General features: G+C 45.6%; 1 protein-coding gene across 1 annotated transcript; it reads right to left on the reverse strand.

Annotated features, from left to right (window-relative positions):
- Nucleotides 1-1535: 1535 nt before the first annotated feature.
- LOC125165703 (zinc finger and SCAN domain-containing protein 31-like) lies at nucleotides 1536-15768 on the reverse strand. Its single transcript, XM_047858900.1, has 4 exons — nucleotides 14720-15768; nucleotides 13474-13937; nucleotides 13198-13345; nucleotides 1536-4763 (listed from the first exon to the last, which is right to left on the reverse strand). The coding sequence occupies exons 2-4, from the start codon at nucleotides 13870-13872 to the stop codon at nucleotides 3823-3825; spliced, it is 1488 nt and encodes a 495-aa protein (XP_047714856.1). The 5' UTR covers nucleotides 13873-13937; nucleotides 14720-15768; the 3' UTR covers nucleotides 1536-3822.
- Nucleotides 15769-16129: the final 361 nt, after the last annotated feature.

A 16129-nucleotide genomic window follows, 5' to 3' on the forward strand; every position in this document is an offset into this window, starting at 1 on the left:
AGGTCCTGAACTTTTTTTTTTTAAACTTCTACCTTCCAAATTTACCACCGCACCTCCCCCATCCCCGGAAAAAAAAAACACCTCACAAAAACACTAGTAGATGGTTTTTTAAAAAATATTTTATTATTTAATTAAATGTTTTTATTTAGTTTTGAGAGAAACAGAGAAAGCGAGCAGGGAGGGGCAGGGAGACAGAGGATCCGAAGCTGGCTCTGAGCTGACGGGAGAGAGCCCAATGCAGGGCTGGAACCCACGAATGGTGAGATCATGACCTGAGACAAAGTTGGATGCTTAACAACTGTGCCACCCAGGTGCCCCACAAATACACTATTTCAAAATAACAGTATTTTATGGGTGTATATTTTCACTTGCTTTCATTATTTAAAAAGGGAGAAAATAAATGAACAAAATGATGTGGTAAAGAAAGAATTCTTGAGACATCTTCTGCACAAACAGGTGGTTTTATTATAGCACGGGCACTGGACCTGTGGGCAGGAAGAGCCACCCGGGGATTGTGAAGACAGATTGATTATCTACTTGGGAGTTCGGGGAGGTAAAGACAAAGGAAGTTTCCAAAGGGATTTTCATATGTTAAAGAAGACTCAAAGGATCCAGCAGGTCAAGTTTTTCCCTCTAGTGAGAGGCATTAACATTGAAACAGTAGGGAGTTCCTGGAGAAATGTTACACCCTGCCTGCCTCAACTATTTGTCAATGGCTGCAGGCTGTAAGGAAATTTAATTTTATCTACGTTTCCTTTTTTGCCTTTGTTCCTCACATCACTGAGCATTCAAGGAATTAGAAAAAGAAACCCCCAAGTAAAAGTTTAGAAAAATAAAAAGAATTAGAAAATAGAAAAAGTGACATTAATAGATCCAAAAATGAACTATTTGTAAGCAAGCCCATTAAAAACAAAAAACCTACAGTAAATCCAATTGAGAGAAAAAATTTAAAAATTGTAAATGACAAATAGCAGATGAAGAAGAAAGTATGCTATCAAAATTTTAAAAATCTTAATGATGGGGATTTTCTGGGAAAGAACCTTTAGTTCCAAAATTTATTCAAGAAGAAAAATCAGGGTGCCTGGGTAGCTGCTAGTTAAGCATCCGACTCTTGATTTCGACTCCGGTCATGATCTCACAGTTCTTGAGTTCAAGCCCTGAATCAGGCTCTGTGCTGACAGTGTGGAGCCTGCTTGGCATTCTCAGTCTCTCTCTGCCCCTCCCCCACTCATGTGCACGGCTCTCTCTCTCTCTCTCAAAATAAATAAACTTAAAAAAGTAGTGGAAAAATCTAGGAGCACCTTGTTGGCTCAGTCAGTGGAGCATATGACTCTTGATCTCAGCGATGCAGTTTTGAGCCCCACGGTGGGTGTAGGGATTACTTAAAAAAAAAAAAAAAGTAGAAAAACCTAAATAAACCAATCCTAAAGGAAATAATTGAAAAAGCTACCAAAGAATCATCTCCAGAAAGGCTCAATTCTGTAATATTTTAATTTTTAAAACGTATTTACCACATGTGTATGATGAATTCTAATGTTTTCACCTGGAATATACAGAGTAGAAAGGTGAGAATCACTCCCTTTTCATAACGTAAATACACTGTTGATATTTTGTTATTTCCAATTTTTAATATTTTAAGACTGTTTTACATATTATATTTTAAAAATACTTGTATAGGCTGTTTAACATTTAAACATAATAAAAACTTTTCATTTTATTATAAGCCCTTCGTAAGAATAAATCATATCTACATACTGTTTAAGACAATAAATTGTACCTTACAGAAGAGTTGGGATGCTGACATGAGATACAGGATGCTGGATACAACTGGTGTTCCAAAAAATAACAGCCATGATTGTCACAGTTTGCAAAGGACTTTTCATTTTGCCACATCATTCATTTAGTATAAAATGGGTACTGCTATCTCACAACGCACTTTTTCCTTTTTAGGAGGAATGGGCAAATCACCCGCTTCCCAGGGAGGCCAAGAATGTCTTCCTTCTCCTGGGGAGAGTCCTTCTGCTTGGCTGGCTTTGCTAAGAAGCCGTAGAACATGGCTTTTCCATAGGACACAGGGGTCCTGTGTCCCATCACCCAGAGGCCCACACAGGGCCCGGGTCGTGGTACAAACCGCAGTGAGCTGAGATTGGGTACGGGTCTTTCATTATCAGGGATTTGACCTCCAAGGCATAGAAATGAAGGGTGGATTAATACTGAGGGCTTCAGCCTCCAGGTCTTCCACGTTTTCACTGCCTTTGCTTCCACTTCCTGTTTGCGGTTGGTTTTTCTTGTGTCTCTCACCTTTCTCTTTTCCTGTTCATCCCTGACCCTCCCTTATTCGTAGCTTTTTCTTCCCACTCTCCCATTTGGGCCTCATCCTCTCCCCACTCTCGCATTTGGGCCTCATTCCACGGCCTTGCCGCCCCTGTGGCTTCAGATCTTGCGCTTCTCTCCCTCAGCTGCACCTCTGCTTTGGGCCCTGAGCCTGTTCACTCCAACATTAGTGTTGATCCCATCAGCATGCTGTTTTCATCTCACAGGAAGAACTAGTCTCCACAGGTCTGGCTAGAAGCCATCACAGTTGACTTTCAATAAGTACCTGTACATTCTATCTAAGGAAAATTTTACCGTGGCTTTCCTCTACCTTCAGGTGCTCAAGTATACATTTTTAAATTTATTTATTTAGGTAGGCTTCATGCCCAGCGCAGTGCCCAAGAAGGGGCTTGAACTCCCTCCCCTGAGATCAAGACCTGATCAGAGATCAGGAGTCAGATGTCTAACTAAGCCACCCAGGTGCTCCTTAAATCTTTTATAGTAAATCTTCAAGCTTTTGTTAGCAGAAAGCCTTTTCTTCAGAGAAAATCTTCTTGGGGGCCAGCGCCTAAAGCTAAAGTGCAGTGTTTTGGTGGCAAGGTGGTCCTGAGAAGCCCGGAGAGCAGGGCAGGGCTCACACAGGTAAGGGGAGCAGGGGGTGGTCAGGGAGCACAGGTCGCTGTGTGGTAGTGGACTGTGTCCATCCGCAGTGGGTGATAATCTGCTCCGGTCAACTCCTGCCTCGTGGGAAGGTGGCATCTAGTATTGCCACATCATGCGTTTTTGTAAGAGAATCTGGAAAGTCAGATTCGATGTGAAATCTCCAGATTTTTAAAAGTTGAAATAATTTCATGTTATCACAAAACATACTATGTGGGAAAAACGCACATGCAGGCCAAATACATCGCCCTGGCCTGTTTGACATCTCTGGTGGAAGATGAAAGGTCACCGGATGTGTGTGATCAACCCTCCTGCTCCATCCCATGGAACCTTCCTACCCACCCAAATGTTTATCCCAAATTACAAAGTGGTTTTTGTATTTATGTTTTTAGTGTAGACAACCGAGAGGCTGAGGTCTTTTATCAAGCTAACCAAAAATTCAGGATTTTTAAAAATGTAAATCAAGTAACTCTCAACTCACACTTCAGATAAGATCATCACTCCGACTCCAAAGAAAATAGGGAGGAAAGGAGGCAGGGGAGGGAATAGCAGCATCTCTACCACCCTGGGGACATATCTAACGGATTACAGAGATCTCCTGAGCCCCTGCTTCGAGGAGGAAAGTCTGAGGCTGTGGAACGAGCCCCTCCAAGGTCCCAGGTCATCAGACGACATGCTTGTTTGGCAAGCTGTCAGGTGATTGCCTCTTTCAGCCTCCAGAAGTATTTTCAGATGACAGCGGAAACAGCAATAGTGATCACAGAATTCCCTACTTCTCCATCACGGAGACGCCCCTGTCTGACGTTCTGCAGGAAAGTGCGGATGGATAATTCTGCACCATTGCTGACATCACCAGGGCTTCTCTACAATGTGGATTCGCTGATGTACCAGGAGGTGCGAGCTCCGCCGGAAAGCTTTCCCACACACGTCACACTCATAGGGCTTCTCCCCAGTGTGGATCCTTCGATGTCCCAGAAGATGGGAGCTATAACTGAACGCCTTCCCGCACACGTCACACTCATAGGGCCTCTCTCCACTGTGGATTCGCTGGTGCCCAACCAGGGCTGAGCTGTGACTGAAGGCCTTTCCACACTCATCACATTCATACGGCTTCTCCCCACTGTGGATCCTGTGGTGATGGAAGAGGCCTGAGCTCTGGCTGAAGCTTTTCCCACACTCGCTGCACTGGTACGGCTTCTCCCCAGTGTGCACGCGCTGGTGCTGAATCAGGTGCGAGCTCAGACAGAAAGCCTTTCCACAGACGTGACACTGGTAGGGCTTCTCTCCCGTGTGGGTCCTCTGGTGCCGAACGAGGCCGGAGCTGTAGTGAAAGGCTTTCCCACACTCACCGCACTGGAAAGGTTTTTCTCCAGTGTGGGTCCTTTGATGCTGAACAAGGTGTGAACTGTAATAAAAGGCTTTTCCACACTCATCACACTGATACGGTTTTAATCGGTTATGTATTCTCTGATGGTCAATAAGTTGGGAACTCTGGATGAAGGTTTTGCCGCACACGTTACATGAATAGGGTCTGTCTCCAGTGTGGATTCTCTTATGTCTAATGAGGCTTGAGTTTTGAGTGAATCTTCTCCCACACTCGTCACACTTATATCTTCTCTCGGTTGAAGAATTTCTCTGATATCTCTTTGGCTGTCCTTCATGTTCTTGGGTTTCTTCACAATGAGGGACTTTTCCGTTGATTTGGCCGGGTGACTTTTTTGGAGACTCTGTATCTACGGTAACCTCCTGCTTTTGAATCGATTCTCCTTTCTCAATTCCGATTACGTCATCTGAAACAAAAGGAGAGATTTCAAACATCACTGAAACATACAGGAAGTAAAATTAAACACATCTACTACAAGTACACAGCTTAACTCTACCAACACAATTGTTCCACACCATGTGAGGAAGACAGTGGGGGAAGGCAAAGGAAGAGGGACCAGCAGTGGCTGCACTGGCCAGGCATGGCTTGTGGAGACGGAGATGGTCAGTGGGGCGTAAGTCAACAACAGGAGAGGATCTGAGAGGACAGGGGGTTCCGAGGGAAGGCCAAAGTGGGGTCGAGATGGACGAAGGCACAGGGCTGTGAGAGGAGGAAAGCTGCCAGGGGGCCGGTGCTGATGTGGAGCTGAGAAGCAGCTCCATGCAGGGGGCCCTGAAGACCCCTGGAGTACTGAAAAATGAGGGGTCAGAGCACAGAAAAGTATCCTATTTCCAAATACGCAGAACAAGCATGTCTGGACATATGGGGCACAACAGGATATTATCATGTGGGGACAGACAGAAACTGATGTGGCCCCAAAGACATGACTACTCTTCTTGCAAAGAAAAACCTGGGAGTCTGCCCTGATGAACATGGATGCAAAAATCCTCAAAAGATATTAGCCAACAGGATCCAACAATACATTAAAAAAAGCATTCACCATGACCAAGCGGGATTTATACCTGGGATGCAGGGCTGGTTCAATATCCTCAAAACAATTAACGTGACTCGTCACATCAATAAAAGAAATGACAAGAACCATATGATCCTCTCAATACATGCAGAGAAAGCATTTGACAAAACACAGCATCCTTTCTGGATAAAAACCCTCAAGAAAGTAGGGATAGAAGGATCATACCTCGAGATCATAAAAGCCATATATGAAGGACCCAACGTTAATATCATCCAAATGGGGAAAAACTGAGAGCTCTCCCCTAAGGTCAGGAACAAGACAGGGATGTCCACTCTCGCCACTGTTATTCAACATAGTATTGGGAGTCTTCGCCTCTGCAATCAGACAACACAAAGAAATAAAACGCATCCAAATCGGCCAGGAGGAGGTCAAATTTTCACTCTTCGCAGATGACATGATACTCTATATGGAAAACCCAAAAGATTCCACCAAAAAACTGCAAGAACTGATTCATGAATTCAGCAAAGTTGCAGAATATAAAATCAATGCACAGAAATCGGTTGCATTCCTATACATCGACAATGAAGTGACAGAAAGAGAAATCAAGGAATCGATCCCATTTACATTTGCACCAAAAACCATAAAATACCTAAGAATAAATCTAACCGAAGAGGTGAAAAATCTATACACTGAGAACTATAGAAAGCTGATGAAAGAAATTGAAGAAGACACAAGGAAATGGAAAAAGATTCCATGCTCCTGGATAGGAAGAACAAATATTGTTAAAATGTCGACACTACCCAAAGCAATCTACATATTCAACGTGATCCCTATCAAAGTAACACCAGCATTCTTCACAGAGCTAGAACAAATAATCCTAAAATTTGTATGGAACCAGAAAAGACCCTGAATAGCCAAAGCAATCTTGAAAAATAAAACCAAAGCAGGAAGCATCATAATCCCAGACTTCAAGCTCTACTACAAAGCTGTAATCATCAAGACAGGATGGTACTGGCACAAGAACAGACACTCAGATCAGTGGAATAGAATAGAGAACCCAGAAATGGACCCACAAACGTATGGGCAACTAATCTTTGACAAAGAAGTAAAGACTATCCAATGGAATAAAGACAGTCTCTTCAGCAAGTGGTGCTGGGAAAACTGGACAGCAACATGCAGAAGAATGAACCTGGACCACTTTCTTACACCATACACAAAAATAAACTCAAAGTGGATGAAAGACCTCAATGGAAGACAGGAAGCCATCAAAATCCTCGAGGAGAAAGCAGGCAAAAACCTCTTGGATCTTGGCCACAGCAAATTCTTACTCAACATGTCTCCAGAGGCAAGAAAAATAAAAGGAAAAATGAACTATTGGGACCTCATCAAAATAAAAAGCTTCTGCACAGCGAAGGAAACAATCATCAAAACTAAAAGGCAACGGACAGAATGGGAGAAGATATTTGCAAATGACATACCAGATAAAGAGTTAGTATACAAAATCTATAAAGAACTCATCAAACTCAACACCCAAAAAGCAAATAATCCAGTGAAGAAAAGGGCAAAAGACATGAATACACGCTTCTCCAAAGAAGACATCCAGATGGCCAACCGACACATGAAAAAATGCTCAACATCACTCATCATCAGGGAAATACAAATCAAAACCACAATGAGATACCACCTTACACCTGTCAGAACGGCTCACATTAACAAATCAGGCAACAACAGATGTTGGCGAGGATGTGGAGAAAGAGTATCTTTTGCACTGTTGATCGGATTGCAAACTGGTGCAGCCACTCTGGAAAACAGTATAGAGGTTACTCAAAATATTAAAAATAGAACTATCCTAAGACCCAGCAATTGCGCTACTAGGTATTCATCCAAGGGATACAGGTGTGCTGTTTCAAAGGGACACATGCATTCCAATGTTCACAGCAGCACTATCAACAATAGCCAAAGTATGGAAAGAGCCCAAATGTCCTTCGATGGATGAATGGATAAAGAAAATGTGGTATGTATATACAATGGAGTATTACTCGGCAATCAAAAAGAATGAAATCTTGCCATTTGCGACTACTTGGATGGAACTGGAGGGTATTATGCTAAGTGAAATTAGTCAGAGAAAGACAAAAATCATATGACTTCACTCATATGAGGACTTTAAGAGACAAAACAGATGAACATAAGGGAAAGAAACAAAAATAATATAAAAACAGGGAGGGGGACAAAACAAAAGAGACTCATAAATATGGAGAACAAACTGAGGGTCGCTGGAGGGGTTGTGGGAGGGGGGATGGGCTAAATGGGCAAGGGGCATTAAGGAACCTACTGAAATCATTGCTTCACTATATACTCACTAATTTGGATATAAATTTAAAAAAAATAAAAAATGAAGTTAAATTAAAAAAAAACAAAACAAAAAGAAAACCCAAAAACCTGGGAGTCTGTCAATCCTGAAGCTCCGCTCTGTGGGTCATTTGAGATGCCCCAGGTAAATAGTCACCAACACAGAGAAGGGTCTTTTAACAGACCTAGACTCTCCCACCGTCCTGACCCAGAGAAGGCATAACTGCCCATAACTGCCCTGCCTGTGTCTCCTACAGACGTGCCTCGAGCAGCATCCCAATGACCACACTCCTCCAGGGTGGGAGATGTGGCCACTTCCTCAGTGGTTGACAGTTTCTGGAAAACAGTGAGACTGTCCCACTCAAGGCAGATTCTCTGTGAAAGTAACCCCATTTTAGGACCCAGAGTGAAGGGCAGACCTAACCCTAGGCAGAGGCACTGGCCAAATGTGCCCAAATGGGTCAGCTAAGGAGACTCTGGGAGCAGGGTGGGAAGGAGCCAAGGTCTAACAGTAGATGTGAGATCTCTCACTGGCCCCCTGCTGAGGAGGGTGACAGCCATCATGGGGGGTCAGGGCATCCACGTATGAAGGGCAAAAACCCAGAGATGAGGTGGAGCAGAGAAGCAGGCTGCCCAGAGTGATAGGAGCCTTTTCCCGGGCCTTCTTTTAGGACCAGGGCCTGTGATCATTACTCACCAGACCACCCTGCCACACGGGTGACAAAACAAAAATCTCATGTTACTGGTTATATGTGGTTATCGTGAAGTTTTGGGGCACTTTAAAACCTTATGTTACATCTACCTTAGATACATCTGTGTGCAGAATTCAAAGGAAAATTACACAAAGTACACATTTATGCAAGAACATGGTCTTTTAGAGCCATAAGCAAATATAAAATGTACTCTAGATGAGATCCAAAACATCACTGCACATACAATGGAACTAAAATTCATATCAGCATGAGAAGAAAACTTATGGATTATTATTAAAAAGCATAGCATAGGTGGGGCGCCTGAGTGGCTCAGTCAGTTAAGCATCTAATTTCAGCTCAGGTCATGATCTCACAGTTCATGAGTTTGAGTCCTGCGTCGGGCTCTGTGCTGACAGCTCAGAGCCTGGAACCTGCTTCGGATTCTGTGTCTCCCTCTCTCTCTGCCCCACCCCGGCTTACGTTCTCTTTCTGTCTCTCAAAAATGAATAAACGCCAAAACAAAAAAAGAAGGAAAAGAAAAAGCATAGTACAGAAACATAATTTCTAACCCACTAAAAAAGGTTGGGGAAAATGGTGTGCTTTTTAGTCAGGACAACACAGCGACTTCACACTTCAGCTTCACATACATGGAGTGATAAAAATAAAAATTACTCTAAGACAAGTCTGTGCTAAAAAAACAAGACAAACATCTCTGTGGACCAGAAAGGGAACAAAACCACAGAATGGTAGCTACAGTTGAAGCCACGGGCCAGGTTCTAGCTCACAGCTCATGCCAGAGTCTGGGTGGGACACAGACACACACACAAGCACGTGGACAGCACGGCGGCCAACAACCCTGTGGGGACACCTGTGATGACACTGATGGTCTGTGTTTCCCCGCATGACACTGGAGCCCCGGTTCTGGGGTGGGAGTGGGGCACAGGTAATGAGAGAATTGCTAAGGAAGGGGAGAGCGTGAAGCAGATCGGAAGGAACTCAAAATGGACCCAGACACGAAAATTTCAAAACGTGAATGGAATGCTAGGAAAGATGATTAACAAAGTCACCACTTGGAACATGAATTCAACCCAGATGAAATTATTCTCATCAAAAATCCTGAAAAGATTAAAGATCCCTAAAACAGATAACTGATGTCATAGTATCCTCATCACATAAACACAGAGTTAGGAAATAAAATCAGCAAAAATGGAACAAGAGTAGACAGTATAAAAACTGGATAGAGATTTTAAAAGTGGATAAACCAGAGTCCGAGAGAATAAACTGGAACATAACAGGACTCCCCTGGGATGTACCACAGAGACAAAGACATAATATATGTGAAACAGCAGTTAAGCAAAATGAACAGATGATAAACAGGTCCTAACCAGTGTGTTCTGGGAGTTCCAGAAGAAAATACGTAAGGAATAAAACAAAAACAAAAACCCACATTATTTAAAGAACTGATAGCGGAGAATTTTCCAGAACTGAAGAAAAACAAGGGTCCTTAGAGCAACAGGGCATTTATGGGCAAAGGAAGATGAGTAAAAATAAAACCCTAACAGGACACACTTTTTAGTGACACTTCATCTTACACAGGTTAAGAGTAAATGTAAACACTACTAATAAGAAAAGATGGAATTCCTAAAAATGTTACAAAAGCATTGAGACTGACAGGAGCCTTTCACTAGCAAATTACAGCAGTTAGAAGAGTAGCTGCTGGAAGCGGCAGGACCGGCAGTACCTTCAAAACCTGAGGAAAAAACCTGTCATTCCGAATTTTACTCTAGCTAAACTGGGATTAGAAAGGGAGGGCAAAATTAGGGTGTTTTCAGATAAGCAAAGACTAAGTCTACACACAAAGCGCCTGAAGTAGTTATTAAAGAACGAACTTCAGGAAGACCGAACCCACAGGAAAGGTATACGAGAGAATGTTGCCTCGATAACTGATAGGTCAGGAAATCTCATAAACTTCCTATGAAAAAAACTGATTTTGCATTTTATTTTTAAAGATGACTTTTATTTATTTTGGAGATAGAGGGTGAGTGGCGGGAGGGGCAGAGAGAGAGGGAGGCAGATTCCCAAGCAGGCTTGATGTGGGGCTGGAACTCAGCAACCGTGAGATGATGACCCGAGTCGAAATCAAGATTTGGCCGTTTAACCGACTGCGCCACCCAGGTGCCCCTGAGTTCACATTTTAAAACGACACTGGTTTTGGGGTGCCTGGGTGGCGCAGTCGGTTAAATGTCCGACTTCATTTCAGCTCAGGTCATGATCTCACGGTTCATGAGTTCAAGCCCTGTGTCAGGGTCGGCACTGACAGTGTGGAGCCTGCTGGAGATTCTCTCACTCTCTGCCCCTCCCCCACGCTCTCTCTTTCTCTCAAAATCAATAAGCAAACATTAAAAACAAGTCACGTGCTCTCAATGTATAATTAATCCCATGGGAGGTTTTCCAAAGTGGTCTAAGGGATGTACACCGATACTTTGTTGCTATCAGACTTCTTTACAGAGACTTAAAGACATGGTTTATTCAAGAAACTGTGCTCCTTAGCAGAACTTAGAATTCAGGTGACTACAGCCATTTACTTTCCAGGAGCTGTGTGATCAGACGGCCCACACTATCCCAACATCTACAGTGGCTGTACTGAAGTGTGCAGTTTTGTATTGTTTTAAGGGGCGCCTGGGTGGCGCAGTCGGTTAAGCGTCCGACTTCAGCCAGGTCACGATCTCACGGTCCGTGAGTTCGAGCCCCGCGTCAGGCTCTGGGCTGATGGCTCAGAGCCTGGAGCCTGTTTCCGATTCTGTGTCTCCCTCTCTCTGCCCCTCCCCCGTTCATGCTCTGTCTCTCTCTGTCCCAAAAATAAATAAACGTTGAAAAATAAAAAAATAAAAATTATTCTGACTTCCCATGCTATTTGTAGATTGTACATACCACACTTAGAGTTTAAATTACCAAATTTTGAAACTGCCCAAGGACTTAAAAGTTCTGAATATTGAACTTTAATTTTCCCACAGAATAAAACCTAAACTCATCTGTTGAGTGTATAAGCCCTTCGTCATCCACTGGGTTCTTGACTTTAGCTGGCTACACATGCAAATCACCTGGAGGGTTGGAAAAAAAAAAAAAAGTCCATGCTCGGGCCTCACCGCAGTCCAACTGAAAGCCAATTTCTGACGGTGGGGCCCAGGCACTTATATATTTTTAAAGTCATCCAGATGCACAGTGAAGGTTAAAAATGTCTCTGCCTACCTTTTCAGTTTCATTTCCTATAACTTTCCATCTTCCTCATTTTTATACCCCAACAGTACTCAGGAATTAAGAACACGGGTCCTGGAGACAGACTATATTTAAATCACACATCTGCCATTTACTGGCATGATAGTCTGGTGTCATTTTAGGATACAAGCTGCTGGCCCTTCCTACCCAAAAGTCTCCAAGAGCAGCAGTGATCCGCAGGCCTGAATCATTAATCGTAATGATCAGCTTATATCTTCAAGAAAAGGACAGGCTCTGTTCAGTTTACAAGAATTTGTTACACATATGGGTAAGATGCTCATTAATTGGCTAATACAATAAAGTTTTGACCTTCACACAGCAAGCTTCAGTTCTTTAGGAAAACCCTATGTCAAACACCTTAATTTGGAAAACATGAATTTCATACACTCCTACCTATATGTAAGAAGTACCCTGCATCCTTTAAAAGTCTTCCCTCAGCATAACAAAGAAGACAACAACAGAGAAAGCATAACTCATGTTGTGTAGACACTATTTCTAACAATGACACTCCATTTTCCCTTGGGAAGAGCGGGCGTCACTTCCACCCATCAGATGTACGAATGCTCCAACTCTGAACCCTGGATTCCTTGTTCCAGCCAGGAGAGGAGTGAGAGCAACTCTATTGTCTTTCCAGCACCTCCCAGGGCTTTAGGACAAGTGACCTCTCTTCATCCCTCCCTTCCTCCATCACCATTCAAAACTGCCCTACTTTTGGCCCTCACAATGTTGACTTAAGCTACAGCAAGTCTTCAAAGGGGTCTTTCTTCTCCTTCTCCAATCTGGCTAATGTCCAGCTTACGCAGCACCTGTTAGTTCCTAATCAAAAACCAAAAAAGAGAGCAAGCGGGCGAGGAATACACAATTTCTCAGGCTCTCACTTTGTTCTGACCACCTTGTTGGCACTGCTCCTCTCAGCCAAGGAGCTGATCTCTGATCCTGTGTTATCCCTCTGCTTGGACTTCATCGTTCACCTTTACTGAGCATTTCCTAGGGCTGGGATTCTCGCAGGACCCAGAGGTGGGTCTTACACACAGTAAAGTTAAAGATGTATGGACTCCTTACCTGGTCCCACACAGCCCTGTGTTCTCGCCCCTGACGGCCTTCTCTCTGCTCTTCTGTCTCTTCATGTTCCAGTCACTCTGGCCTTCTTTCAAACCCATTTCTTTCCCACTTGGTTTTGCACATGCCGTTAGGCCTGCCTTGCTTTTCCGTCTATGGCTAGTTTCTACTTTTAGGATTTAGCTCCCATATTACTTCCTCAAAAAGGCTTTCTCTACCTTCTTCCCCCATATGCAGTCTGTTATGGTACATTCATTTGTGTGTTTATTTAATGCCTCTGTCACCAGACTATTGTAAGATCCATGAAAGCCAGAATCACGTCTGCTTTGTTCACTATACCTACCGCCTTGCATGGTGCCCAGCACGTAATAAGTATTCGACATGTATTTATTGAATGATGAATGAGTCTAAGGTCTCCAGGGGAGCCATATGCCCCAAGTGTCAACACTAACCACAGTCCTGTTGGTGTTGAGGGTCCTGAGATTCACCCTTAAGCTGGATCTCCATGGGTTGAGGCTGGAGATATGTTGCTTCCTTAGCTGGATCCAGAGGCACCGATGTCTCAGAAAGCACTTCCTGTGCACAGGTCTGGGTTGAAACCTGAGAACAAGCAGGCTCGTCTGGGCATCTGAAGGGCCCACAGTGTACATGATCCCAAGAGCCCACAAAGGATCAGCCTGATGCCCGCGCCCAACCATCCCCGCACTGAGCACAGGCCCTTTTTCTACCTGCTGGCCTGGTTCATCCAGTTCCTTCTCCAGATCCTCCAGCACAGCCACGGCCTGCTCCCCGCTCTCCGGGTGATGCTCCCGCACCCAGGCCTGGAGCTCCTCAGGCAGGATGGTCAGGAACTGCTCCAGCACCACCAAGTCCAACATCTGCTCCTTGGTGCGTATCTCAGGCCTTAACCACTCACAGCACAACACCCAGAGCTGGCTCAAGGCCTCACGGGGCCCAGGGGTCTCCTTGTAGCAGAACTGTCGGAAGCGCTGGCGGAATACCTCCTGGTGGTTTGGGCTGCTCCACTGTGGGCCAGTCGCCTGAACCTTGGCAGGCCATTTTTTGTTGTTTACTCCGAAGAGTCCCTCTGACTCCTCAGGAGGCCATGGGAGGAGTACTCCAGCCATTCCAGCTCCGATGGTCGGGGGTGGGGGGTGGGGGCAACAAGTGTGTTACCTTTCAGGACACACTCCTGAGGTTACAAAAACCACTGTTAAGAAGATAGACACACATAGACACACATGCACACACACACACACACACACACACGCTCATTGATTAAATACATGACTCACTAAGTCTAAAGTTTCTGTTCAGAAGAGAAAGAAGGCTCCACCCAAAATTAAAGAGAATTGAAAAAATAATTAAATAATAAATAATTAAATAATAAACAATTAAATAATAAATAATTAAATAATTAAATAATAAATAATTAAATAATTAAAATAATTCAAACCTTTTTCCAAACGTAAGGAATGTTTGTCAAACAGCATTTTTGATAATACTGAGAATATTGTTGGATCTCTGCGTTCCAAAAATAACGCCAAAATAATTGATAATACCAAACTGAATTTATTGCTATGAGTGCTAGCACTACCTTGGCAGAGTCTTAGTAAATCTCCCAGGGAGGAAGGCAAAGTCAGGATTTTTATGAGGTTTCGGGAGTGTGAGGCACATCTCTTGAGGCAGGATAAAGATCGGGCAAGGATCATGACACGACAGTTTAGAGGTGGATACAACAAGGTGAAAGTTTTGAGTTGAGGGTTTCAAAAAGTCTGGATCTTTTTCATTGAAAGCTGACAGTCTGATATTCATTTAAATGGATTTTTTGAGGGGTCATTTCTTGAAATAAATACTATTATTTGCGACTTTATCTTATAGGGCAAGAACTTCCTGGAATAGTAATGTCACGTTGATAAAGACAGTGGAATGAAAGTGTCACATCTAGTGAAGACAAATGAATAGTAAAATCACCTTAACGCAGGCAGTAGGCTGTGTGGGTGCAGATGGTTTGTTTTCCACGTGGTGGTAGGGCCTGTGCGTTTAAGCGAACGTGGACTAATTCACGGGCACGGTGGGCAGTGGTGAAGGACCTGGGCTTGAATCCTGTCGTGTTCTCTTATGCGTATGGCTTAATCTCTCTAAACCTGTATTTCGCCCTCTGTAAACATATCTTACCTTTTTTTTAACGTATTATTTTGGAATACCTTTAAAGAAAATTTCCCAAAATGGAACAGAAAAGTCCCTGCACCTTCACCCAGCTTCCCCTAGTTAACATCTTACACAACCACGGCCCGGTAACAACAGGACAACGTGGGTAGGGGGGTTTGGAGCGCGTACGGCCGGCAGTAACTCGGAGCCTGGCCCCCGGTGAGTCCTCGGTGAGGGCCGCAGTCCGGGCGGTGAGCGGGTCCTCTCTCGGGAGCCCCGCCCCGCGCAGCCCCGCCCCGCTCTCTGGGCACAGGGCTCAGGCCCACAAGGAGGCCGTCTGTCGCCTGCAGAACACCTGCCCCACTGGGCATCCTTTACACCCTTCCCACCTCCCCCGCCCTAACGATGGATTTTGGGGGTTCTCCGTTGTAGGGATCATTCAGAATAAAGGACACAGGGACTTCTAGGAGTTGACACCTTCCGAAGAGGAAGATCCCGCGGGGAGCTGAGCAGCCGGACCGCAAACACCTTTCCCGTCACCCGGCCGCCCGGCCCCGCCGGCACCGCGTCCACGAGCAACCGCAGCGGTCCCCTCCGGCCAGGGTGGTCCTCACAGACCCTGCCGGGCAGGGGGACTCTTCCCTACCCCCCCTTGCCGACCTGGGAGTCCCCGGTCGCGGTACGGCGCTCTCCGGACGCGAGTCTTAACCGGGCCGGGGGAAGGCGGCCGTGCCGCCGGCAGATGTGCGCCCGCGAATCCCACCCGGCCGGCGTCGCTTCCGGCGGCCCCCGACCGTCCGCGCACGCCTGCGGCGGCGGCGACCACTCCCGACGCTGAGGCGGGGAGCCGGCGAGCCGGGATGTTGCGGGGCCGGAACGTGAGGGGGCGGGGCTTCGGGGCATGAGGGGCGGGGCCCCGGGACGTGAGGGGCGGGGCGTCGGGGAGCGAGGGGGCGGGACGTGAGGTGCGGGTGCACGAAGGGGCGGGGCGCCGGGAGGTGACGGAGTGGATCCTGGAGGCAGGGCGCGGCCCTCAGGCACTTGCAGGGGCGGGGAGCCGGCAGCCCGCCCGGGAGGTTGGGGCCTGTGGGAATTTGCTTCGTGACCCTCCCAGTGTTAAGGGGATCGAGCGCCGCCGCCTCGCCCTCCCAGGAGCCTGCCTCCCCGGCCGCGTCCTCTGCTCTCCGAGCCGAGTGCTGTGAACGTTGACACACCTCCCAGGCAGACACTTGG

The sequence above is a fragment of the Prionailurus viverrinus genome, chromosome B2 (assembly GCF_022837055.1).
Source record: "Prionailurus viverrinus isolate Anna chromosome B2, UM_Priviv_1.0, whole genome shotgun sequence".
In the NCBI taxonomy this organism is placed as follows: domain Eukaryota; kingdom Metazoa; phylum Chordata; class Mammalia; order Carnivora; family Felidae; genus Prionailurus; species Prionailurus viverrinus.

Bases quoted from the DNA above. Each gene is read 5' to 3' on its own strand.
- LOC125165703 (XM_047858900.1), bottom strand. From the start codon at position 13,872: ATGGCTGGAGTACTCCTCCCATGGCCTCCTGAGGAGTCAGAGGGACTC. The intron at 13,346-13,473 runs GTAGAAAAAGGG...GCTTGTTCTCAG, and splicing joins TGGATGAACCAGGCCAGCAG to GTTTCAACCCAGACCTGTGC. The intron at 4,764-13,197 runs GTTAGTGTTGAC...CTTTTGTTTCAG, and splicing joins TCAACACCAACAGGACTGTG to ATGACGTAATCGGAATTGAG.